We start from the raw sequence: 27,625 nt of genomic DNA, 5'->3' as shown, positions 1-27,625 counted from the left end.
GAGATACACGTAGTCGATCTACGCTAATCATTCGTATAATCGCTTATACCATTATACTAAAATGATTGCGGCTGCAAACGATGCACGAACAAGTAATTTCTTATTAATAAATAATCTAGATTTAGTTACGATTCCATGTAACAATCTCAATTCATGTCAAAAAGAAGATTCCCTTTGAAATAACGTTATGTTATAATAGGCATATGTGTAATAGGGTTATTTTGAAGCGAACATATTCTCTACTCTATTCATAAAATACAAAGATATTGCAAGCTCTAGTTCTGCACGTCAGGCAAATCCAGCTTGATGAGGGGTTTTCTTATTCTGACATTTTAAAAAAAATGTATGAAGAATAATGTTCCTAAAAATAAGCCTTTTAATAATAAAAATAAGCCTTTTAATAATAATAATAAACGTTTATTGCCATAATAACACAGTTTACACAAAGAATAAATGTACATTTTACAGTAATATTAATAAGACAAAAGGAATTCGGCTCAGCATTGCTGTCTCAGAATCAGGGATTCGAGTAGCGCTGTTTTTCAGCCGCTCCTTTTCGTTTAGGAAATTGACCGAACTCGAGAATGTCTAGGTTACAATGTTTTTATTACCCGACTGTCAAGGAAGGGTTATGTTTTTCCACGCGTATCTTGTATGTTTGTCTTTCTTTATTTGATCTAACAAACGGCTGGATGAATTTCAACAGTTAAGGTGTCATTTTATTTGTCTCAATGGCCCGAGTGTCCTTAGATAGGTATTAGTAAAAAAAAAATCAAAATGGCGGATTTTTGGCGCGAAATAGTAACACATTTAAAAAAAAAAGTTAACCGAACCTATCGAGTAGGGTGTCAAAATAAAGGAATTTAAGAGGAGATTACACATACATTAAATATATCTTATATATAAAATTCTCGTGTTAGTTACCGTACTCCTCCGAAACGGCTTCACCGATTTTCACCAAATTTTATATACATATTCAATAGGTCTGAGAATCGGCCACTATCTATTTTTTACCCCTAAGTGATAAGGGTTGTTCACCCTTAACATTTTTTATTTATATGGCAACACAACGTTTGCCGGGTCAGCTAGTACATATATACTCGTATATACACATCGAGATGACAGTCTGACTAAATGAATGAGTTGCTGTGCCAGAGATCAACGCAAAGGGAAACCGCTGAACTTAAGCGTGTTGGATTTTTACACATAGGTTCGTTATATACCGTAAATGAGCACTACGAGGATAAAATAGGATAATATTGTTTGAACATCTTTTGTTTTTGAAGCAGACACCTACTATGAAACTTTGTATTTGGCTTTCTGCTTTTGGAAATTCTACTTCAGCCTTTTTGGTGCAGTCGGGTTTTTGATTTTTTTAATTAATTACTTGTTTGCAAGTGTATCACTATTACTCCCTATCGCCACGTACGAGACACTCCCGAAATGCCCTCTTGGGCTCCCCAATTATAAGTGATAGTATAAGAATAAGTTTGAATACATTTCTAAAATCACAAAATAAACCACAAATTAAAAGATGATGACAAAATAAATATGATGTGAAATTAAATGATAATACTGATCTTGATTTTTGACTTTAGCGTGTTACCCCCGATAAGAACATAATAACACCCAATTATTACCTTTATAAAAATATTTGATGTATAAATAAGTGTCATAATTCATCTCAGATATTCTATTATGTCTTGCAATACATTACAGACAACTTAATTATCAAAGGAAATTACTATCAGTCTATGCACTGAACAGAACGTCGTCCTCCCCGCCCACCCTGCCATTGCCCGCCCATCGCACGCTATAGCGAATCAATCGACAATTTTTAAATAAATAGCATCCAACAATATAATAATTTACTGGATACCTGTTATATTTTATGAACTTAAACGATCCAATTATTCCACTAATTGCAGCGACTATAGATACCAAATATTAATCCTTATCAAAATAAATTGTTTAAAAAAAATCAAGCGTTTAATGTAGATAAAATTTGCTCCTTATAGCATGTAAATTGGATTTATAGTTTAGAAGATCCTACGAGTATAACATTTTGCGGGATGAATATATGGACGCACATGCTATCAATGAAAGTGATTTTCGTTCGGTTTAATAGAAAATAACCATAACATTGTGGATAGTTTCGACCGTTTACCTTAATTATCAAAGTAGAAAACGAGGATGCGGCATACCTGGAAAGTGGTCACTGCCGCCCATAAGGATCAGTAACCAAGTCCATATAGATTGGGGGTTTTACCTGAAGCCTATCAAAGACGCGTAACCACTCCTGAGTAGATACAGAATTGGAAATTAGAATTAGACATTAGAATTTTTGTATGTCGAACCTCGATAAGTCCACGAATCGAAAATAATGTTTTTCTCTCTATCGAGCTCTAAAACCTTGATTGCTCCGAACCCTCTATAGAACTACAAGTTGATGTGTCAATAGGTTTAATAATAATAAGAATGACATAATGAATAATCCTCTCCAAAATAAACTATTTTGATTTTTATATAAATAAAAATCAAGCATTTAATTTATGTAGAAGATTAAATAAATAGTAGACTTTCGGTCTATATCATATTGCGGAATCAATTAATGGAGGAGCACACGAAAATATGATTTTCAGTGGATTTTGTAGAAACTAACCATAACGAAACATAATTCCATTTCTTAGATAATTGTTTCTTAAATTAACACATTATATTTATTGTGGTGAAATGCCTATTGAACTGTAGAATATGTGAATAAGCTCAACCTCTTTGCAGCACGTGTCGTAAACTTACGTGGAAGATCATTGAATTTTTTTACAAGAGGTGATAGAGAACGGTGTTATAAGTGGGGCGAGAGTGAATGATGATAATGCAAATATGAGGAGTCTGTTCCGTTTCATTCTGAGTTGATGATGGAGATTACCGAATGGAGTTACATGCGGTCTTCACCGATAGAAAAAGTGAATCGTGACAAAGCTTTAAATGAGTTATTTAATATCACTTAAGTGTGACGATAATTATATATAGCTTTTCATAAAATACGAGTAACATGCAGTCCACCTGATGGTAACTCCCGCCCATGGACATATGTAATCAACCCCAGATAGGATTAGATATTCCTATCTGAGGTCAGCCCGTGATGCGCCGCTACCGCCGCTACAGTTATTAAGCAGAAATAGGTGTGGCGGTGGTGTCGACAGGGTCTAATCACAAAGGGTTTTACCACCTTCAAAAAGCTGATAGTTCACTACGAAAAGATAGACACTTATCCTATTCTGCGAAGCTTCTCCGCTTCTCCGTGCGAAGCGCAGGCGGTTTGCTAGTTGTTATATAATTTAAGAATAGCCCACCCTCTTATTCATTTTCAGAACCAACTTCTTCGGCGTTGAAACACTTTAATGAAAATATCTGACTAGATTGGACGCTGCACTTAATCTGATTGTATAAAGGAAATGTTTTAATAAAGGAGGGAATAGTGCTAATCCTCTGACAGCGTCGCCGGGAAATTCTGTAAGAGTAACTTGGCCGCCATGGGACTGGATAGCAGTAAATAGGTTTAATGCCAAAGGAAATACTATCAATACCCTGTTGCGCTTTAAACTAACTATGTAGACTAAGTTGGAAGATCTAGTATGAGTCTGCCTTACATTTCAGGCAGATCAAAACACGGAATATAGCAGCAGCAGGTAAGATCACATTATCATTATTATTATGCATATCATGTGTCACTTATTCGTCTTAACTGTCGCAAATATTTTCCTATTCAATTTGTAACGTATTAAATTTGTAAAAGATTATGTCACTTTATGAGGTTATGTATACTCTGTATGAAGCAAAGAATATAATAAGTACTTTTTACGAGTATATACCATTTATATTATAATAATAATTTTATTAAATTATTATTTTCTTTTTAACTCGATCGCTTCTTGATCGAGGTTTCTATGGTTTAAATCCCAGTCACTTATTCTTACCTCTGATTTTTCAAAGTTTTTGTGCGTATTAGAAATTAATTATCACTTACAACGGTGAAGGAACCCATCGTGAGGAAACATGCAGGCCTGAGTAACGTTAAAAAAAGTTTTTAAAGGTATGTGAAGTCTACCAATTCGCATTTGATCAGCGCGATGGGCTATGACCTTCTCATTCTAAGAGAATGATCCATGTCCAGCAGTGGGCCAGTAATTATGGTGATGAATATTATTTTCTTTTTTATTTACATTATGATCAAACTAGATCGTTGCAGTTCAATCCGTTAAGTCAAATTATCTAATAATTGTAGTGCTAGGCTTACACGCATCCATACTAATAAAACAACTTAATAAACAGCTTGTAAAACGCGATTAATTATTCCCTAAAGAACTATTATCGCATGCAAAAAATCGCACATTATTATCAAACCACACATAACGTATGTGGTTTAAATAATTTACCACTCAAATTGTTTATACTTTTTACTGCGAATTTTCATTGGTATTACGTATTAAATATGGTTACTAATTAAACGCTGACTATGCGTATACCTATATGTTATGTACGATATTGTCGATGTACATAGTTTAAAGTTTGAAACTCAAAGGCTGCATACGAAATTTAGTTAATAATATTTATAAATATTGTAAAATAATTCGCACAAACATTAAAACCGAGTTATTTATTTCGACATCCTTTAAGTTGTACGTCTGTGGTATTTCTTTTAATTTTTTCTTCGCCAATGAAGCAAAACGTTCCTATATTTTAATATCCGTAGGCGAAGGCAGTATAAAATAATAGATATTAATTTATATATCATATTTCTATTATACTTTAAAACATCTAAATTAACCTTTTACAGACGCTGTTTAACACACAATCTCCTCCTTGCCCATTCCCTCTGATTCAATCAGAAATATTTTAATACAGGAAGTCCTCGACTTACGTCGTTTCACGTTACGTCAAACAATGTTTTGTCACTATTACTCAAGCATAAGTCAATTGTTTCAATTTCCGGCAGAGGAGAATTCACTTATCGCGAGGTCATAATACTGACTTTTTATAATAAAGTATGTAATTATGTATATCCTTTGTTATAAACACAGCTTTTTTTAATTTTTGAGTCCGTGTGGATCCTAATCCTAACGTGTGAAGTTAACCCTTATTTAAACATACTCGTATGAAAAAAATATATCTCGACTTACGTCGTTGCGATATACATACGTCGCGTATTTCGAGAACCTAACATGCCGAAAGCACGCGGACTGCCTGTAGATACGACAACTCGATACTGAAACTACGATAATATCGTCAAAAATAAGAAACTACCATTTGAAACGTATTTTCTTGATAGGTCCAAACCTTTGTTTACATTTTGGACACCTAATTATGAATCAGACTATATAAATATTCCTTGCAATTAATAAATGAAAACGGGGACATTTCCAAATAAATCTTTATAAAAGGAAATGTCGACTAGCAGAAACCTACTAACTCGGTTATTAAGAGCTACATAATTTAAAAGTTTAAGGATATTTGTACTTTATACATGTAAAAGTACAAATTCAAAACTTGGCCCTTTTGACGTTACGTAAATGAGCACACACTCCTGCCAAGCATGCTACAATTCGTAGAGTTACGGACTACATTGGCGGCAAGCGTAGCAGCATTCGTAGAGTTACGGACTACATTGGCGGCAAGCGTAGCAGCATTCGTAGAGTTACGGACTACATTGGCGGCAAGCGTAGCAGCATTCGTAGAGTTACGGACTACATTGGCGGCAAGCGTAGCAGCATTCGTAGAGTTACGCACTTCTACGCCGTAGTGGCGACATAACCAAAGACGTAGTAGCTTATTTTAAAATAATGTTACAGTATATAATTTACTATTAGTAGGTATATTTTTTAATTAATATTTACATATAACGTTCAATAAATGTCTTAATAATATCACTAAATCACTTATTATAATTAACATTATACCTATTACATTTAAAGTCCTACTTATGGTGTCTCTTATGTGCTTGTGTGCCTTTATAAATTAATAGTTAACAAATGTTACTAATCCAGAAAGTTTAATATTTCATTCATATCAAAACCCCAAAAAATCATTAGATCATTTTAAGAGTCTATAAATATGTTTAAATAAATATAGTTCAAAAAACTAAAAAACACGCTTTTATGATAAAATCATCTTAAAAGTAGAAAATAATTTTCAATCTAGGAACAGTAAAAATTGTATAATTGTGAAAAAAACGTGGAGTGCTCCACTTATCAATTTTCCAAAAGCACCCCACACTTTTTCAACAATTATATAATTTCATCATCATCATCATCATCATCATCAACCCATTAATGTCCCACTGCTTGGCACGGGTCTCCTCTCAGAATGAGAAGGATTAGGCCATAGTCCACCCCGCTGGCCAAGTGCGTATTGGTAGACTTCACATACCTTTAAGATTTTTTTTTATAAATCTCTCAGGTATGCAGGTTTCCTCACGATGTTTTCCTTCACCGTTTAAGCAAGTGATAATTAATTTCTAATACGCACATTAAATTGAAAATCAGAGGTGCGTGCCTGGGATTTGAACCTAGGACCCCTCGATCGAGAGGCCGCGTTTCTTAACCACTAGGCTATGACTGCAAGTTATACAATTTACTATTCTTTAATTGATTCCTAGATTGAAAATTATTTTCTACTTTTTAGTTAATTTTATCATAAAAGCGTGTTTTTTAGTTTTTTGAACTATATTTATTTTATTAATTTTTAGTATTTGTTGTTATAGCGACCATCATTATGCATCGTCTGTAAAAAAAAATCAAGTGTCTATCTATTACGGTTTAAGAGATAAAGCCCTGTGACTCACGAACAGACAGCGGAGTGTTTCGTTTTATCCTTTGAGTACGGAATCCTAAAAATCATTCTACAAGATGGCATTATAGATATGTTTCAGTACATTTGAGTTATAGGGAAATAACATTATTATTTTTCAAAACTAAAAATCAATCTAGTTACTTTGCCTGAACTCTCCCTCAGGCGCTTTTTCTCGCCTCGAAGATCGTTAACCTTGAGGATGTGACAATGGTATATAATTATTAAAAAAAAAGTATTGTCATCGGTTTTTGATATTTTTTAAAAATTTTGAATTAAACTGAACGTTCAAAGTAGATAGAAATCTGCTTCAAAGATTCCGTTACTGTTACGTACATACCCAACAACCCAAGCTAATAAAAGCGTGTTAAAAAACATTATTAATATTATGAATAGGACTCGCGCTATGTTCCCAACGCGCGCCGCCCTTCGTGCGACGTTGCCATTATGTTTCATAGACAAATCTTATATATTAAATTCTCGCGTCACGATGTTTTACAGATTTTCACCAAATTTTATATGCATATTCAGTAGGTCTGAGAATCGACTACTATCTATTTTTCATACCCCTAAGTAGTAATGGTTATTCACCCTTAACATTTTTTTATTTATATGGCAACACAACGTTTGCCGGGTCAGCTAGATTTTAATAAAAAATGACAACTGATTACTTAATAGAGTATTATTTCTTGTTTTTTACAAATCCTTTCCGAGATTTTTGACTCAAAAAACACATTCAAGCAAATTGACAATTTAGCATCAGTATTGAACGAAACTGCGCATAGCAACTTGCCATTCCTTTTAATGATAGGAAAAAATACCTTAATTTACCTTTAGCATAAAATTATAAATTCTAAATAGGAGAACAAAATGTCGTCTTTTCAATTAAACATTACGGCACAAAAAAATGTTAGTATTCGAAAATTTTAAACTAACAAATGGCGGGAACTTAGCTGACAGGGTCATATGGAAAAATACACCATTTTCTCAAAAAAGAGCATTTTCCTTTAGTTAGTTCGTCACTTATTCTTACTTCTCCTAATTTCATACTTATAAACGACGATATCCAATGGTGGAATAAAACAAGGCATGTTTTTGTTAGAAATTAACTCGTTCGATTCTCGATTTTAAAATACAATCAATCAATGGTACAATTTATCAAAATCGGCCGCGTAACTGCTCTCAGAATTTTTCAATATTTCATAGAGTTTCGGATTTCGGAAAAATTTACTCTGTAGATGTTTAAATTAAACTTTTATTATGCTATCTCCATTTATCCGAGCTATTTAAACGTCCTTTTGGACTTGGAGCTTTACTTTTGGACACCTCTCATTTTCACTATCACATAAAAATGGAGTATTGCAAGGATAAGACGCCTTACGTACTTACACTCCTAACTGAAATAGGCCAGATGCTTTGGGTCTCAGAAGTAGAGGACTAAATTGGAACGCCTCGGATATTTTATACAGGTACATTACAGCAAGTCTGTTGGTCTGGCAAATAATGGTTGGCGAACCACGAGTGTACCGCAACAGCACTACAATATCCGCAAAATATAGCAGTGGCTCACGAAACCCCTTTATTTATACTTACTATTCTTTGAATATCGGCGAAATAGGAGGGCATTTTAGTAGACTTAATTCACTAAACGTAACCGTAAACCGAATTCACTTCTTTCAGAGACAGACCATAGACAAAATTATTTTCATCCAGACGTCAAAATATAGCGATTTAAAAAACGTTTTCAACGGTCCATTGTGATGATAAGGTTAATAACTCCTGCTGCGACCAATGGAAAACGCTCGAAGATAAGGCAGATATATTGCATACATTTTTTTTCCTAAATGAAAATGTATTTAAGTTTAAATTATTTAACTTACTTGTTAATTTACAGTTACCACACATATTAATGACAAACAGTACTAATTATTACAAAAAGAATAATCCGAATGCTTAAAAATAGGCATGTTATTCCCATAATTTAGACAAATCCTACGACGCCTCATAATTATATTAAATCCGTCAATCCGTTTAGGTTGTAGGACGTGCCTTCTGCCAAAGAATGACATACATAAATAAGTACGATTGGAAAACATTACCATCCGCAAGCGGGCCACAATAGACAAAATATTTCTAAAATTTATCGCGTTACAGGTAGGGGTCGCAAACCGGTATTCGAGATTTCGAAAATCTCGAATACCGGTTTGCGACCGGCGAGATCGAGGCCAAGCGCATGCCTATCAACTAATAAAAAAAAAAGGGATACAGGGCCAAATTTAGGTCTTATTAATACCGGTTTTAATTTCACAAAAACCGGGATATTCGGTATTTTCCATATTAAACATAAGTCCATATTAAACAAGCGTTACAATCGACACAACCTATGAAAATCAACAAACATCAGCATTGGATGTCAGGTGAGACTTGGCGTATTGTTTTATAACTTCGTCATAGAGCTAAAGAAAAGGTTCGTCTATTCAGAACCTAAATCAACTGAACGCACAGATACAAGCTGGATGCAGAAGAAATCTTAATACTCATCTTAAAAACATCAGCGTAGACTTAGAAGGACACTCTGATCGATTTGAAATAAAAGATCTCTTAAAAAATCCGATATATATAACCCATTAATTTAAATCCAGAATATATTGAGGATTCTGTTGGTGTGATTGTTACCGAAATTAAGGAAATCGTCAAAGTATGGCATAAATACTGCATATCACTTTTCTCTAATAGTGCAACACCTTATACACAACATATGCCAAAAATGATATACAAAAAGAACCATCTATGTATATTCAAAGATGAAGTACCCGCTGCTATTTAATTTATTAAAACGCGACAAAGCAATTGACATGGATGATATTCCTATTGAAGTGTTTCGATCAATGGATGAACTCGAGGGTCACATGTTGCATACCATAGGTAATCGCGTCTGGGAAAATGGACAGTGACCACGACACTGGGCCCACTCTATTTTCTATACACTTCATACAAAAGGGTCGACTAGGAAGTGCAGTAACTATAGTTTTATGCTATATTTCTTGAGTGTATCACAATAAAGGAAACATTTAGAGTAAGATGATATATTTTTTCATGAATATCTTATAACAATGACAATTATGACACTTGGCTTCAAGAAACAACCCGCCAACACGATCTTCGCTTTAACAAGATCTGCTGTCGATAGGCTTGATAAGATTTGGAGGAACCGCAACATATCAAAAAACACCAAGACAGACCAATATGGTTTCCGCAAGGGCCGATCAGCTGGTGATCTTCTTGTGTACCTCACTCGCCATTGGGCACAAGGTGTTGAGAGCTACGGGGAGGCATTGGCCGTAAGCCTGGACATCGTTAAGGCCTTTGACCAGGTCTGGCATAGGGCCCTTCTCGCAAAGTTACGATCCTAAGGTCTTCCCGAGAGGTTGTGCACATGGACAGCCAGCTTTCTGTCTGAGCGGCATATTAAGGTCGTAGTTGACGGGTGCTGCTCAGACACGAAGCTCATCAACGCTGGCGTGCCCCAAGGGTGTGTATTATCTCCCACGCTTTTTATTCTGCATATCAATGATTTGCTCCTACAAACCGGTGGCATTCATTACTATGCAGATCATAGCACGGGAGATGCTACATGTACACAGGCCGTGCGGACACCTCTCGGACATTCGTGGAAAATAACCAGAATCCGACTTGTGTCTGAAATCGACAACTCTCCGGAGGGGGTCTCGGAATGGAGTCGTCTTAATCTTGTTGAGTTCAACCCCACGAAGACACAAGTCTGCCCGTTTACCGCTAAAAAAGCCCCATTTATCATGGCGCCTAAGTTCTAAAGTACCCCGCTCACCATTAGTAAAAGTATAGGGATCTTGGGAGTTGACATCTCGCGTGACGTGCAGTATCGGAGTCATTTGGAAGTTAAAGCCAAGTTGGCTTCAAAGAAACTGGGCGTCCTGAACAGAGCCAAGGAGTACTTCACTGGGCAACTCCTGCTTTATAAAGCGCAAGTGAGGCCCCACATGGAGTAATGCTCGCATCTCTGGGCAGGGGCACCACAATACCAGCTTAACCCACTTGACTCCGTACAGAAACGCGCGGTGCAAATCGTCGATGAGCCAGCGATCTCTGATCTGTTAGAACCCTTAAGCCTGCGGAGGGACATAGGTTCCCTCTGCGTGTTCTACCGACTTTACAATGGTGAGTGTTCGGAGGAACTGTTTGATCTGGTGCCTACGTCGCCTTTCCTTCATCGCACCACTCGCCGAAGGATGAAGTTCCATCCACATCAACTGGACCCGTGGCGGTCCTCCACAGTTCGGTTTGATCGTTCATTTTTGCCGCGTACGTGCAAAATGTGGAATGAACTTTCTCCTCAGGGTTATGACATGGGACTCTTCAAGAGCTCTTTTTACACCCCAAAAAGAGCTCTCCTTCAAAGCCGGCGATGCATTGGCGACTCCTCTGATGTCCATAGGCGACGGTGACTGCTTTCCATCAGGTAGCCCATCTGCCTTATCGTTAGGTTACATATAAGACTTATGAAAAGTCTAGTTTTTTCTATCTTTCTCTACTCTGCAGAGACGTAGACGATTCGGGTGCAAGATCATCGTAAAATTGATGTCCTAGAAATACTATTCTCTGGATCTACGATTATCTGGATTACAATACTAAAATATTTGGGCCACATATTTAGGGACGAGAACTCAGTAGTACGGCTTGTAGTTCAGTGAAAGGTAGAAGGAAAGAGGTCACGCGGCAGATCGCCTACTCGCTGAACATACCACCAAACTTGCGGGCCTGGCTGAAGAGTAGGGGTAGAGTGACCTACCGTCTTACTCAGATACTCACCGGACATGGCTGTTTCGGTGAGTATCTGAATAGGATACAAAGAGAGGAGACGGCCCATTGCCATCACTGCGGACACGACGAGGACTCCGCACAGCACACGCTGCAGTACTGCCCAGCGTGGGAGTCGCAGCGGCGGATCCTCGTCGAAAAAGTGGGACCGGATCTGTCTCCGTCGGCCATCGTCGGAGCGATGGTTCAGCGCAGCGAGGCCTGGAACGGCATGATCACCTTCTGCGACGTAGTCATGTCTGCGAAGGAAGACGCCGAACAAGCCAGGGAGCGCGCTGAACCCGCTCGGAGGAGGAGCCGCCGCGGCCGTAGGTAAGGGCCCCCGGCGCGGTGTCCCTGTAGTTCCGGGACTAGAATAGGGCTACGGTATCTCCTGCCTGTCGTAAGAGGCGACTAAAAGGGGGCTTCCGGGGTTGCGGGCGGCAAGAGTGGGAGCTCGAACCGCCCGGCCAGCGGCCCCGGGAAGGACGATGGTATGTGTGGTCGCATACCGTCGTATACACCAGATGGTGTGGCGAGCGTCAAGCTCACCTGGGCGGAGCCCGACGGGGCAACGCGCTTAGAGGACTCCGGTTGCGTTCCTTTGGAGATCCCGGAGCCCTCAACGCAGCGCAGAGGACGGCCACCGGGAGGGTTTTAGTGCGGTAAAAATCCCACATAACTCGGCGTCGCTCCCACGTTGTCGGGTACCTTTTGAAGGTTTCCCCCTCGACAAAAAAAAAAAAAAAAAAAGCACACAGTGTTCCCTCGTCGAGTGTTGCCGCAAGGCCAGCATATAAGGCGGTGGCGAAGGACCGCAAGAGCGACTGTTCAAGGCAGCTGTGGATGACTAACCAGTTGTCATCATCATGCCACGACCACTCTGTCAAGAGTGCACGACTACAGAGATATTTTTTCCAGCTCTCCACATATATTTTTATATAATTCATTTATTGATGAATTCGGAACTCATAACTTCGTTAATAAATCATAAAGTTCTTCAATTAACTTGGTATTAAGTAATAGGACCTATTTTCCTTCGGAATACCACTAAATTAACATTACATAGTAAAATTCTCAATAAAAATTAGTAACTTTATCTTAATCTCGGAAACATCGAAAAAACCGAAATACCGGGATTTGTCTGGGGTCAGTACCGAAAATACCGGTTTTGCTTAGATGGTCCGGTATTGCGACCCCTAGGTACAGGTAGATACGCAAAATATTAAGTTTCCCAAAGCAAGCATTATAGAAGAAATGTTTGGTATTATTGAAATGATCTGGAGCCAATCCCAATGTAGCGTTATTTACCTAGTCCGAAATAAAGTAGCCCCAAAATGAGGGCGCGTAATTATTTTGTTTTGATGTTTTCTTTTGATTAGACCAAATTATCTCAAATTAAAAACATAAATTCAATACATTCTATTTTGAGATACTAAAATTAGTTTTTGGTAACGATCACAGACCTGTATTTGTTTTTGGTAACGATGCTTCTTTACTTGTACGTGTTACATTTGGGTTGCAATTGTCAGAGGAGGCAATTTTATTTTTTGGATGTCAAGAGTACGCTATAGTCTGGCCTAGGGAATGCAATCCCTATCTCGCGGGATCCCGATCTCGCGAGATCCCGTGTAATTTTTCGGGATCAATCCCGAAGCATAATATGACGAGATCTTGTTCGAGATTGACGGGATTGTGGAGGAACAAGGGGGAGATATTTGCAGTTTTTATATAATTGCTTAATCACGCTGTTGCCAACCAGTGTTGAGTCGGAGAGGGCCTTCTCAGCAGCTGGCTACATTGCAAAGGATATTAGATGCCGGTTGGCAGATAGTACACTTGATACACTTTGTTTTTTAAGAAGTTATTTTAAAATTACTCGAAACTACTTTTTAATTTTTAACTATTCTATACCTTGTTTTCAGTAGTGATAGCCTAGTGGTTAAGAAACTCGGCCTCTCGATCGAGAGGTCCGAGGTTAAAATCTCAGGCACCTTTGATTATGTTAAGTTATGTGCGTATTAGAAATTAATTATCACTTGCTTAAACGGTGAAGGAAAACATCGTGAGGAAACCTGCATACCTGAGACATGTAAAAAAAATATCTCAAAGGTATGTGAAGTCTACCGATACGCACTTGGCCAGCACGGTGGACTATTCCCTAATCCTTCTCATTCTGAGAGGAGACCCGTGCCCAGCAGTGGGACAATAATGGGTTGTTGATGATGATGATACCTTGTTTTGATTATTTTAGTAAAACTGTTAATTATTTCGTTACTTTAGTTAAATTAAAGGATAAAGGTTTTTGTTTCCAATAATATTTTTCACGTCAATAGATGTTTTGGTACCATAGATTCGATTACATTATATCGACATCAACGGTATCTGATATTACACAATAAAATAACAAGTATTTTTGTTTGTAATATTTTAAAGATAAAATTAATAAATAATCATAATTAATAATAAATATGTGAATAAGTATAGAAAAATTTGAATGATTTATTAGAATTCATCATTATTTTTTTTTTATTTTCTTTAAGCTATAATTAGGGTAGTATTTAAACGAGTGACTGAAAATAAAAGTTTTAAATGTCAAAAATAATTAATTTACGTTATAGTATTACTAAGTGAGCGACTGACTGCGAGTGACGAGAAATCAATAGAACAGCAACTTACAAACATTAATGTGAGTTACCTAAAATACGAAATGAGAAGCTTCATAATATTTGAGTGACCTAATATTTGTTTAAGTGTAAATTGTATAAACGTGATCATGAATAAAGGTAAGATCGGAAATTCCGACTCGGAATTCAAGGGGATTGGACCCACCCGCTCACAGGGCGCTGCCGCGCCCTGCTCGCTTAGTTTTATATTAGCTTATATGTTCCAACCTAACCTAACCAATTCAATTAGAAAAACCTAATCTCTCTTAATATTAAAGTTGCCTCTCTATATTTCCAGTCGCTTACTTTGTAATGTAGTCGCACAAGTTACGGTAAAACAGTATATCATTATCAGTCGCTAAGTTTTTTTTTATTCGATCGTTTTATAATTGCCCCTTTAATTATATTCATCGTCATCATTCTATCAAATAGAAGTTAGGATCTATACAAGCAAATTTTATTATACCCATCTCTAGTTATGTCATGTCCAACTGACGCTGTCAACCTTCAGGTATTCATTCTTTCAGCGACCAGTTAACATAAATCCTGATTTGTGGGCTCCATAAATATACCACTAATAAAGACGTAGATAAGTCATACACGTTCGAAATTTGGCACATGATTTTCGGGTTAATTGGCTTATGACAACTTAGTCACGGGCCGCGCGCCTCTCAGAATGGTCGTTCCTATTTCAAAGTGTTTGTGTTGGAAAACAATTAAAAATGCCGTCTTGTGTCATGAGATTTTCACAATCTACAGCGGAAAAATTACCAAAGGTGGTGGAATTACTCATCATTCGTAAGTATTTCAATTCAACGAAGTTATTATCGATTTTTCAATAATTGAAATTAAATTTAACGTAAATAAATGTCACATATGTCACAGATAATAGAGCGAATAAAAAGATGGGCAAATTAAGTGTAAAAAAGAAGTGTTAAGAATTATGCGTATCCATGTATCATAGATTAAATTAACAGATGGTCCAGAAGGTCCATCTAAATATATATTGGGTTGTTCGGAAAGTCATTTCGTTTATTTTTGTGAAAATGAAAGACAATTTTCGTATAATGAATAAATATTTTATAAAATTACTAGTTTTTGCCCGCGGCTTCGCCCGCGGTCAAAAGAAAATAATATGACATACTAACATACATAAAACTGTAAATTCGTACCTTCATTGGAATACCAGTGGCGCCATCTGGCGAACATTGGTCGTATCAACTCTGAAACGTTCGTAAGCTCATGGACAACAACTTTGCTAAAGATCGTCACTTGATCAAATGCAAAGTTTACGATTCAATCCTTACTAATATCGATTAAAACAATCGATTTTTTGGTCCAAAAGATCGATTCTCCGATTAATCGATCTTAGATCGCCATCCCTAGTTCCCGTGGGATTTCCGGAATAAAAGCTATCCTATGTTTTCTCGAGTCTCAGACTATTTTTGTACAAAATTTCATTAAAATCGGTTCAGTGGTTTAGGCGTGAAGAAAAGACAACCAGACAGACAGACAGACAGACAGACAGACAGACAGACAGACAGACAGACAGAGTTACTTTCAGATTTATAATATTAGTAAGGATAAGGATATATTGGCCATTTTGGCCCAACACCTTAAGCCATCTTTCTGGTAGGAGCGTGATTCTTAATTTGTTTAGTCGATTCATACAAAAAACTGTTGCAGGTGATTTTTGACCTCTTTATTTCAAGTAAAGGTTTTACTGTCCAAAAAATATTGCAGTGATCGGAAAAAATAATAATCTAAAGGCGCCAGATCTGGAGAATATGGTAGGTGTGGTAGAGTAACTTATTCGCTTCAAAAATGGATCATTTTCGTGACGTTTCGGGAGCAGATCATAGACGTCAACGCGACGACGCAAATTTTTCATCGTGAGAAATCGGGGGATTCATATATCGAACTTCAAGCTTAAATCCAGGTCTTTCAAGTGGTCATAAACGGTTTATTTCTATAAATTTAAACTCTGGCCGATCTCACGTATTGTTATTGACCGGTTTGCATTAACTAATGCCATTATCAGCCTTAATCGGCCTACCAGAACGTGGTGCATCTTCGACTTCAAAATTGCCGGATCTAAATTTAGTAAACCAGTTCTGCCACTGGCGTACTGACAACCATACCCATTAGTTAATTTTTTTCTGACTTAAGCAGTATTTTTAACTTTTCTATAGTAAAAAAGTAAAAGTGCTTATTGCTCTCCATATTTAAAATGGCACCCATCAAAAACTATTGCACAAAATCAATTGAACTTATTCACAGACAAGCCTTGCTATATCAGCTGTAAAAACATATAATGACAATGCGACTTGAGTGTGAAGTTAGCTGTGAAAAAATACAATTAAATCCTCTATCGGGAAAAAACTAAATGACTTTCCGAACAACCCAATATAATTCAAAGGTGACTGACTAACATAGTGATCTATCAACGCACAGCCCAAACCACTGGACGGATCGGGCTGAAATTAGGCATGCAGGTAGATGTTATGACGTAAGACACCCGCTAAGAACGGATTTTGATCAATTCTACCCCAAAGGGGATAAGATAGGGGATGAAATTCGTAACGCTTCGTAACGCGAGCTAAGCCGCGGGCAAAAGCGTTATTGGTATATGTACCGTAAGAAACTACACAAATTATTTACTAATTTGAAAGTATTATTATATTTATTAATTTCATGTTTAAGTCGATATTTTTTAATACTGTTTCTGTGTAGTGTGTGTCTATTTGTGTGTTTTAGGTTCCCATTAAATGAAATAGGGCGACAAAGGCCGGCCATACACGAGCTTGAAGCACCCAGTATGGAATGCTTCAAGTTGCGACTGCATAGTGAACTTCAGACTTATAAGTACGTACATACACGAGCAGTTGCAACTGCTTGAGGCAGTTGGTAGCACGGTGATTTTTCATCTTGCGGTCAAGCAGTCGCCAGCCATATACTGATTGCTCGAGCTGTCGACTGCTTTCGCGCAGTTACCTCAGCCCGTTTCTTCACGTTAAATTTTTTCTTTGAGTATATTACACAATTCATGTCATGTCATTACACAAGTTAGTTCCAAAAACAAGTGATTAAATTCTCTATTATATATATTATTATAGTTTATTATTATAGTTTCGTGTTTCCAATATTGGATGAACCCACAATTTTCTATTTTTATGCCGCCGTCGTCGTCGTATGAGCAAAAGCAGCAGAAGTGCTTCTTCTTCAAAATCCATGATGCTAGTCCATGTATGGCCAGCCTTTTTTTTTTTTTTTGTTGACCTGCGCTCAGCCCAGACAAGAGTAATATTTAGCATTTGCGGGATCTATTGAAACGAAACGTTCGGGCCAGAAATCCGGCTCCTTCAAACGTTAACGACCTCCAAAGCGTACGTAAATCAGCTGTAGGGTGGAGTGGGTGGAGTGGGTGGTCTGATCACTTATAAGTACATATTGAATTTATATGATTTGGACCCACCCGCTCGCAGGGCGGTACCGCGCCCTGCTCGCTTAGTTTTGTTTTCTTTTATGTTCCAACCTAACCTAACCAATCCTAAAAAAAATCATACAGGCTTGGTATTGGTTAGGTTAGGTTGGAACATAAAAGAAAATAGAAAACTAAGCGAGCAGGGCGAGGCAGCGCCCTGCGAGCGGGTGAGTCCGAGTCAGGATAATTCGGACCTAGACTCTAATATGATAGCGCTGACAGTGCTGGGGGGGAGGCTGCAAAACTTGTACACCGCCTGTTTCCGTTATGGACGGTTTCCGTCGGTGTGGAGGCAAACGCGGTTGATACTGTTGCACAAGTGGGGCAAGCCTCAGGACTCCCCATCTGTCTGTTGCGTACAGACCCATCTTTCTGTTGGATGAGGCGGGAAAACTATTCGAGAGGATAATTTCCTCTCGAATTAGTCAGCATTTAGTGTGCCACGGCCCGGACCTCTCCGAAAACCAGTTCGGCTTCCGGCAGCAACGTTCGACGGTGGACGCCATCCTCCGAGTCCGAACGCTCTCAGTCTACTTGTCGGACAGGCATATTCGCTTCCCAGGTCGCTATGGGAGCGTTCGCGGGAGGAACGTCTTGCGCGGGGTGCCCACAAGGTTCGGTATTGAGCCCACTACTGTGGAATATCGCATATGACGCGGTCTTGAGAACGGTGCTCCCGGATGAAGTGAGCATCATCTGCTACGCCGATGACACCCTTGTTCTTACCGAAGGGGTGTCTTGCACGAGAGCGGTTCGGCTAGCGGAGATCGGGGTGGCTCGCGTCATAGCGGAGATCCGCTGCGGAGGTTGGGCCTACAGATAGCGTCCCAGAAGACCGAGGCGATTTCGATAATCGAATCGGCTGAAACCTCAGTGCGCGTCGGTGACACGGACATCCGGATAGGCAGGTACATGAAGTACCTTGGCCTAACACTGGATGGCCGCTGGTGCTTTGACGAGCATTTCGACCGTCTTGTCCCCCGAATCCATAAGGTAGCGGGTGCTATGCACAGACTGCTGCCTAATCTCGGGGGACTAAGGGAAGAAGTCCGCCGCCTCTACGCGGGTGTGATACGCTTAATTGCGCTCTACGGTGCGCCGGTATGGTCGGACAAATTGTCTGCCAGCCGGCGCCGTGCGCGAAACTGAATTCCGCGCAACGTACGATCGCAATCAGAGTCGCCCGTGGGTACCGCCGTACCATATCGTACGAGGCGGCGACAGTCCTGGGGCGGTGTCCGCCCGTAAACATTCTGGCGGATATGGACGCCTGGGTCTTCCATAAGATCCGCGACCTCCGTCAGAGGACTGAACCTTCGACGAAAAGACGATCGGAGCGCTTCGTAGGAGAGCCAGATGGTGCGCTCTGAGGTGCTGGCGCGAACGGCTTCAGGAGCCTAGGAACATACGCCAAAGGGTGGTTGACGCTATCCTACCGAACTTTCGGGCCTGGCTGAAGAGCAGTAACCTACCGCCTTACTCAGATACTCACCGGACATGGCTGTTTCGGTGAGTATCTGAACAGGATACAGAGAGAGGAGACGGCCCAGTGCCATCATTGCGGGCACGACGAGGATTCCGCACAGCACACGCTGCAGTACTGCCCAGGGTGGGAGTCGCAGCGGCGGATCCTCGTCGAAAAAGTGGGACCGGATCTCTCTCCGTCGGCCATCGTCGGGGCGATGGTTCAGCGCAGCGAAGCCTGGGACGGCATGATCACCTTCTGCGACGTGGTCATGTCCGCGAAGGAAGACGCCGAGCAAGCAAAGGTGCGCGCTGAACCCGCTCGGAGAAGGAGTCGCCGCAGGCATACGTAAAGGCCCCCGGCGCTATGTCCCTGTAGTTTCGGGACCAGAATAGGGCTACGGTATCCCCTGCCTGTCGTAAGAGGCGTCTAAAAGGGGGCTTCGTATTGATACCTTTTTTACAGATATTTTTTTATTTAAGGCAATATTAGGTTAAAAATTGATTCATACATTTCAGTGAAAATAGCGAAAAACCAATTTTTTGTTCTTTGACCTCAAGTTTTTTTTTTTTCAAATACCGGAATGATGGGGAATTTTGAAATGATATTCTTAATTATGTTTTGAACAATTTCTCTTATTTTCAACTTGATGTGAATTAATGTACCTTCACTTTTATTTTTTAATCTAATTTGACTGGACTATTTTAAATTAGTTTTAAATTTAAAGAGACCTTACTGCCACTATATAGTCCAAGACCTCTCTCTCACACACAACTTGTTTTCTCAGAAATAAAATGTATAGAATGTCGTAGTCTAATGAATATATACATTCGATTTTCATTAGATTTTAATAATATTCTCTAAAACATATCTTAAAATCAGCACTCAGAATTTAAGAAAGGTAAGTACAGTGGTGGACTATGGCCTAATCCTTTTTATTATGAGAGGAGACCCTTGCCCAGCAGTGGGAAGATAATGGGTTAATGATGATGAAGTACCCTTTTTACGTACCTGTAGCTGTAAATAGGCCGTCAGCTCATGCCAGCAGGTATGCACACACTCATAGTATATACTGAAACTACATTATTCTATACAGTTTATTTCTCGGATAAGTAACATCAGGGGGCGCTGGGACCTTGATTTAATAGTTTCAAAGTAGTGTCGTAAATAAATATAAGTAAGTTGTGTTCATTACATATTTCTGTTTATACCTTCAGACAATAACTATGTATTTTTGATATGATTTGGAACACTACGGCTTTAAATTGGATAGAGTGGAACCATTTTTATTTCAAATTTGACCCGTAAAAATTGTGAAGCACTATATCAATGCGCGTGCGCATGCTAAACTTTTTCAGTATACAATATGATATAATGAATATAAAAAGTCTCCTGATGACCTCTGATAATTTCAGAACCGCATTAATTTTCTCAGGGATGTTTATGTTTAGTGTTGAGATATTGCTACCTATAATATTACCACGTTATCATAAAAGTAGTATAGATATTAAAATACTGTGATTATGCAGTTTAAGTAAATCCTGAGTTATATCGCAAACATACAATAATTTTCAATTGTATCCAAATAAAAAATGGAGAAAATGATTAATTCGACACAAACATGTTGTCATAATTACCAACACAAAAAATACATTTGCTTAATCAAATATATCGCAAAACTACATTGGCATATAAAAGATAAGAAAGTGACTTACTGCTTCTCGAGGAATATGTAGAATCTTTGGATGAAGTTCTTCTTGAGTCCCACTCCCTAGGTTTCTCCCACTGTGACACTTCACTGATACAGTTATAATAATACTTCTTTCCTGATGAACTAATATGTTCCGACCATTCACTGGCGGAAGACGCGCTCGAGGCTGGCGCGCTTCTCTTTTCATATTTACTACTCCTATTAACACTAATGTTCATCCCAATAGTCCTATTCTTTTTCTCCGATTCACATCTTTCATGGATATTCTTCTCCCGTTCACTGTCTTTGCTACGTTTCTCCTTCGGTGATCGTACATCTGCAACAATTTTATTATGATACACAGACAGAGGACATAACTACATAAGAAGCTAACTGCAGTTTTTTTTTATTACAAGAACAAACTGAATACCCATAAAACTACCAAAGAAATTATCCAGAGTTTTAAATGCTGTGGACATAGGTTGCTAGATTCGCCCGTAAATTTAAATGGAAATAATGGATGTAATTTCTTTGATTTAATGCAAATTGATCAAGAGATTCATAGACTGTCGTGTTTTGTACAACATAACGTGAGTTAATGAATATTTTAAAATCAATATTATTTATTAGTAAGATACTTATTATATTCATAATTATTATGCCGCAGATATTACTCGTAAATCATAACTAACTGCAATAGGCCGCAATAGCAAATTCGCGACGTGCTAAAATTTACGCAAAGTTCAGGACATTGTACAGTACCTTGATCATTAGAATTGTTCTAACTACTATTTTGACTGAAGATATTTTGGTCCGTTTAAATTTCTAACACTAATATTTTCAAATGAGGGTAGGATTTATTGGTTCTCGTTCGTTACCGTCGAACAACGCCAATTCGCGCAGCTATATACCGATACTAGAGTATACTGAGATTTTTATGGAATGTTTTTATGAATATTAGATATATAATACTATAATTCATATATGTCATGCATACATACACAAGTGTAATGTTCACACACTTTTGCACCCACTGAGATACAAATCTAGTGCAATGTTAGGCATTTGTATCGAGTAAGCCTTGCTGATTTCTTAGTCACTTTATAAGTATATTGTATACATTAAAGTAAAAGTAATTGTACTTTAAAGACGAAAAACCATGCTAAAATCGCACAAGGAAAATCGTAATCCTCATTCCTGACGATCCTGATGGGAGAATGGGATAAAATTATTCAAATCATGTTTTGTCATTGGTTCTTGATAATTGTTCAAAAATTTAATTTAATCAGACCGTTCAAATTGGGTAGAAATCGAGTTCTTCGATTCCATTACATACATACATACAGGTCAAGCTAATAAAAGCATGGTAAAAATATCCTCCTAAACTTTATAAGACTAACACCTATTTTGGCTATGTGGAGCAGTCATTGTGCACATATCCTATAAAAAATGCTTTTACACCAATTATTGATAGTACTTCAGCATTTTGAATTTGATTCTCACTCATTTGTAAAACAATATACAAAAATAATATTTAACATGAAGGTATTTTAAAAAATTGTTATTGATGGATATAATATTATGTAAATCCGTTTATAACTACATAAATTAATGTGGAAATTAAATACTATTACTCATGATTTTGATAAATTATTGTTAATATTCAATAGAAAACTCAGCCAATAATACATATTAAAATACCTTTCATATAAGTTAAATACCTTTCATATAAGTCAAATAAATAAGTTCATTGATGTTAGTACTGGTTGATATGGATTATAGAATCCATATCAACCAGTACTAGAAATATTTCCATTTTTAGTTTGAAAACAATCACATATATAAAGTAATTCTATATCACATAAATCAGCTAAATTTATTTTTAAATTTTGCCAGAGTAATAATATATTTTTTACATAGCAGAACAGTAAGTAAAATATAATTGAGTTGACTTACCTGTATACTTATTTCTAGAGGATTTATAGTCTCTATCTCTTTCCTTTTCGGAACCTTTCTGTAAGTAGGAGTTCTTGGATACGGGGTATCCTCCTCTGTCATGGAGAACATGTGCATAGTGGTGATGGTGGGCATGCCCCGTGTGCCCCAAGTGTCCCGCATGGCTCGCATGTGCGTGCCCATGCACCACATTCCCATTGGGAGAGCGGAGCGGTGTGTAGCGGTTGTCAGTAGAAATGTAGTCATTAGCAACTCGCTTGGAATTGTACTTCTGTGGGGGAAACATCGTTCTTATTTCACTTAAAAACACGAAAACAATTGTAAGTTTAAGCTAGAAAGCTAAAATCATTTCTTCCAAAAATTTCCTCAAAGAAATGTACAAACTCCAGTCATCATCGAATAGTATAACCTAAGCGCGTATACCGCGAATCGCGAAGCAGCGGGTGCGAGCGTACGAATGCATCTGCACTCCCGCAGATCCGGAGCGACAGTGGCGCGGAGGCGAGGATCATGCGCGCTCCGTCCGACATACCCGACAACTGTTTGTTATGGTACAACTCGAGCTTCCCGTCACCGCCACAGGGTGGTGACGTTGCCGTGCGGCTCTTGTCACCCTCCTCCTCCTTATATTTACAAATACGATATAAGTTCCAAAACATGTATTTACATATCGACGATCCGATGATGACACCTCGCAAGTATTCCGAATTTAGCCAAACTTATGTGTGCAAAAGATATTTTTGAGCTTGTCCGGTTCAGTGGTACTTATAACAGGAAAAGAAGGGTCGGCAGGTGTCGTTATGTACACACCGAAGAACCGATCCCGTAAGACTCGTATAAATAAGAAATTCGAGTGATAAAGTTTGTGGGTTCGTTACACCGCTGACTTGCTCACCTGATATGGATGGGTCTGGTGCTTCTCAAAGTACCTGGAAAAAAATTAAAACGTTTAGTGTTGTCGCCGAAGTTACAGCAAAATTGAATCGGCGACCGCCATCTACAGATTGTTGGGCAGAAGCATTCGAAAACGTATCGTACCCATCGCTTATTCGCTGAGGTTTCCTTGCATGCATTACCATCAATGCAAATGTACTATTTTTTACGGCCTCTGAGATAAAATGCAAAACGAGACAAATGTCATTAAAACAGTTCTACAGGAGACCGCGATATATCTTGATGGACGCCATGTCACATTCAAGATACTCAAAAGAGTTGAAAGAGTCGATATATATGAGAAAGAGATAAAACTACATTGTGTACGTAGATTCTAGAGGGACGGCGAGGAATTTTAATCTATGAAAGCTTAGTCTATAGAAGAAACAGATAATTTAAAAAGTCTGACAAACACCAGACATCACTAGCCTACATTGTCAAAATTACCTAAGAAGTGAACTATTTATGAATATTGAAAATAATCTCAAATAATATTTAAAAATTATACTTTTATTTATAATATTAATAAATATTATTATATTGGCGCATAAAATAAGTTCTACTTTTTAAGATGGTAATTTTATTAAATTAAAAAAGTTTGCACGCACGTACACGCGATTAGGCCTTTGGGCCAAGAATCGACTTGAAATGGATGTTTGTTTTTATTTTATTGTTATAAAGAAGCACGGAGTGCGTCACCCATAAATTAGTAAAGATACTTCACCGCCTTGAAATTGAATGAAGCCACAAACGGCTTATTAGTAAGTTTTTTTTAATTCTTGACAAATATAAACATTTTTAGAGAAAATTTATGAATAAATAACTAATACTGCGTAATTTACATAATAAATAAATAATTATTTCAAATATTTTAGGGACATTTTAGCACGGAGACGTGGCAAAACTTTTTTACGCAACTATTCTCAAAACTTGGTACATTTTCTTGTTAGTGAGTAATCTTTACTTATCTATGGCGTCATCAAATTCCAAAAACGCAGCACTGTATACAGATACAACACGAAAACACTGTATAAAAAATTAATATAACATCCCTATGAAAATAACTGCAACACTTAATAAATTATATTTCTATGGCATACTTAATAAAAATAAAACAAACTTACAGTGTATATGCGTTTTGAAATTTTCAATAGGGAATATGCACATTTTTATTTTATTATTTTAAACCACTTATCACATCGTTTTAACATCGTAAAAAATATAAACAATTTTATTAGTGTTTGAAATAGTTTTTTAAAAATTATTTAAAGTATCAATAAAATTTGACGCATTTGAACGCCGCCATTTTACGCGCTCTTTGAATGACGTCACGCAGCGTGATTTGTATTGATATTGATTATTACTGTATGCACATAAAGTTATTACTTAACGTTTTCAGGTTTCATCGCTATTTATATCATGGGAAAGGCTAAATAACCACTTTATAAATATTTCCTAGAGTTATTGGCCAAAACCACTACTATAAATACATTACATAGTGTTTTTTCTGTTGCAAAAGATGCGAAAATACGAAAAAAGTGGTGCATGATTATAGGAAACAGATAAAGTATCTCCAAAATCGCATTAACATTAATTTGCATTTACTGTAACAAACAATAAAATTTAGGTAAATAATTTTAAAATATTGCATTGATCAGCTACTTCGTTAGGTACTTATCGACTTCTACATAAAACACTATCATTTGAAACACACAAAATGCATTATAATAATCTATTATAATATTATAAAGATAGGTGAATATTAACAATGTAAGTTATGATCAGTTTAATATTTCTGAATTAACCTATGCATAAAAACCAGTTTATCCATTTTGCATATTTTAGGTATAAAATCCGATTGTGCTTTGACAAAACTACTTTCAATCATTGTTCTTGGTTATTCCTAATAATACTATGTAGAAAAACCGCACTAGGTAATAAATAGTAGTAATGTAGGGATATACACAAAAACAATTTTTCTCTCAAACAGTTTGAATATCGACGCCTATAAACATCGTAACACGCTATGTGACGTCATTTTTCGATTCGACCAATGGGAATGCGTTTTGCAAATTTGAATTTCGCTCGCATAATTTACGAAAGTTTTAAACAGTTTAATACGAAATAAAGAAAAAATAATAGTTTAGATGTAATTTCAGACCCGTAACGTACCGAGGAAAAAAATAACAAGCAAATCTAAATCACATGCATATTTCCTATTTTAGTTTCGTTATAGTAAGTTAATTTATAACTTAACTTATTCTATAAGAGAGAATGTTACCAACATCGACATCCGATTGACTAATTTTTTTTGCAAAACTTGCAGAAAAGGCCACCAACGAAATAATTCTAATAATTTTATTTTTTATTTTCGAGTATCATACGATACCAATCATTTTTTTATATTAATGTTTAAGGATCGTTTCACTTCTTGAGTGTAAAACATTGATCGTACATGTATCTACTTTGTATGTGTTTAGTTTTTGCTCGGAACAATAACCAGCTCCGAGGTTTTTTCATTAAATACCGCAAATAATTACGTTCTTACGTGCATGTATGTGTATACAACCTTTTTATATTTTTCTTTAAAATATAATAATAATACAATACTTCTAAAGTCATATCTTATCAAATTCCTCAAGGTTGCCGACAATACACTGATGTGTGATAAAAAAAACTCTTTGGAAACTCATTTCATGCCACAAACCTGTATGGGAAACTGGGGACACTTGATCCTTACGGGCATAGATATATTATGTAGGATAATATAATATATCTATGCTTACGGGAGACTTGGTACACTGGATTTACATTGCTTCTGTGAACCCAATATGATTTTAGTGTAGCAACATTGGTTGTCTATGATACGTTATAACTTTCTAAACTTGGTACTCTTGTCCAATTTGATTATTGATATTTAAGCAGATGGCGGTTGATTGTGTGTTTCGAGTGGCAGAATAGTACATTACGATACGCGTGGCCAAAGTAGCCTATTTTTGCACGGCGTGAAGTTAGCGCCCGAGCGCAGCGAGGGTGCTAAACGCCGTGCAGATAATAGGCTACTTTTGTCACAAGTATCGTATACTATTTTATAGCTCGTGTGACATAAACCCGCTTATACTTGTGAAGAAATATGAAAAAATATGATAATTATTTTGAAACTTATAAATGATTGAAATTAAAAATTATGAACTAAAAAAACAATAAAAATGTGACACAACCAAAACCATTGAAATTTAGAAAGTTTAGTAATTATTCTGCTCTTGTGATAAAGACAAATCTAATGCCACACATACGTCAAAATCTATCAAGCCATTTAGGCTACATGTGTGACATGTGCATTTAAATTTCGGAAAGTCGCCAAATCGCAACAAATTAGCTACTATAAAAAACAAAAACCCGATTGCTAAAAATATAACCTATGTTATCGCCACAATTTAGACGAATCCAACGACACATCATGTATCAAAATTAGTGAAGTCGTTTGAGTTTGCCAAAGAATGAAAAATACATATGTAACAAACATATAGTCGAAAAACATCACCTTCCTAAAACGGTTTAAATAGCTTTTCTTCATAAACTCAATTATCCAAATTTTCGATAATCCGAATGCCACAAATACGACAACAAATAGGTCGCTTAGTCGAGATTCTACTGGAGTAGTATTATGGCTAATTTTGATAATGATTCCTAATTTAAATATCTCCTACTATGGTGTGTAGCGAAAATACACAGTCAAAACAAAC

General features: G+C 37.2%; 1 protein-coding gene across 1 annotated transcript in view; it reads right to left on the bottom strand.

Moving 5' to 3' along the window:
* wcy (WW domain-containing adapter protein with coiled-coil wacky) overlaps positions 1–24,239 on the bottom strand; it is a 55,515-nt gene extending 31,276 nt beyond the window's left edge. The window contains exons 1-4 of the mRNA XM_073074363.1: positions 23,985–24,239; positions 23,842–23,875; positions 22,947–23,217; positions 21,016–21,327 (exon numbers count right to left, since the gene is read on the bottom strand). Of these exons, the coding sequence (XP_072930464.1) occupies positions 21,016–21,327; positions 22,947–23,217; positions 23,842–23,875; positions 23,985–24,025 (658 nt within the window). The 5' untranslated portion in view covers positions 24,026–24,239. The remainder of the gene's footprint in view (positions 1–21,015; positions 21,328–22,946; positions 23,218–23,841; positions 23,876–23,984) is intronic.
* Positions 24,240–27,625: the final 3,386 nt, after the last annotated feature.

This window comes from Epargyreus clarus, unplaced genomic scaffold (assembly GCF_041222505.1).
Source record: "Epargyreus clarus isolate Ecla_fem2 unplaced genomic scaffold, WU_Ecla_fem_2.2 ptg000007l, whole genome shotgun sequence".
Lineage (NCBI taxonomy): Eukaryota > Metazoa > Arthropoda > Insecta > Lepidoptera > Hesperiidae > Epargyreus > Epargyreus clarus.
The sequence above is the reverse complement of the archived record's forward strand: the minus strand, read 5'-3'. Positions and strand labels throughout refer to the sequence as shown.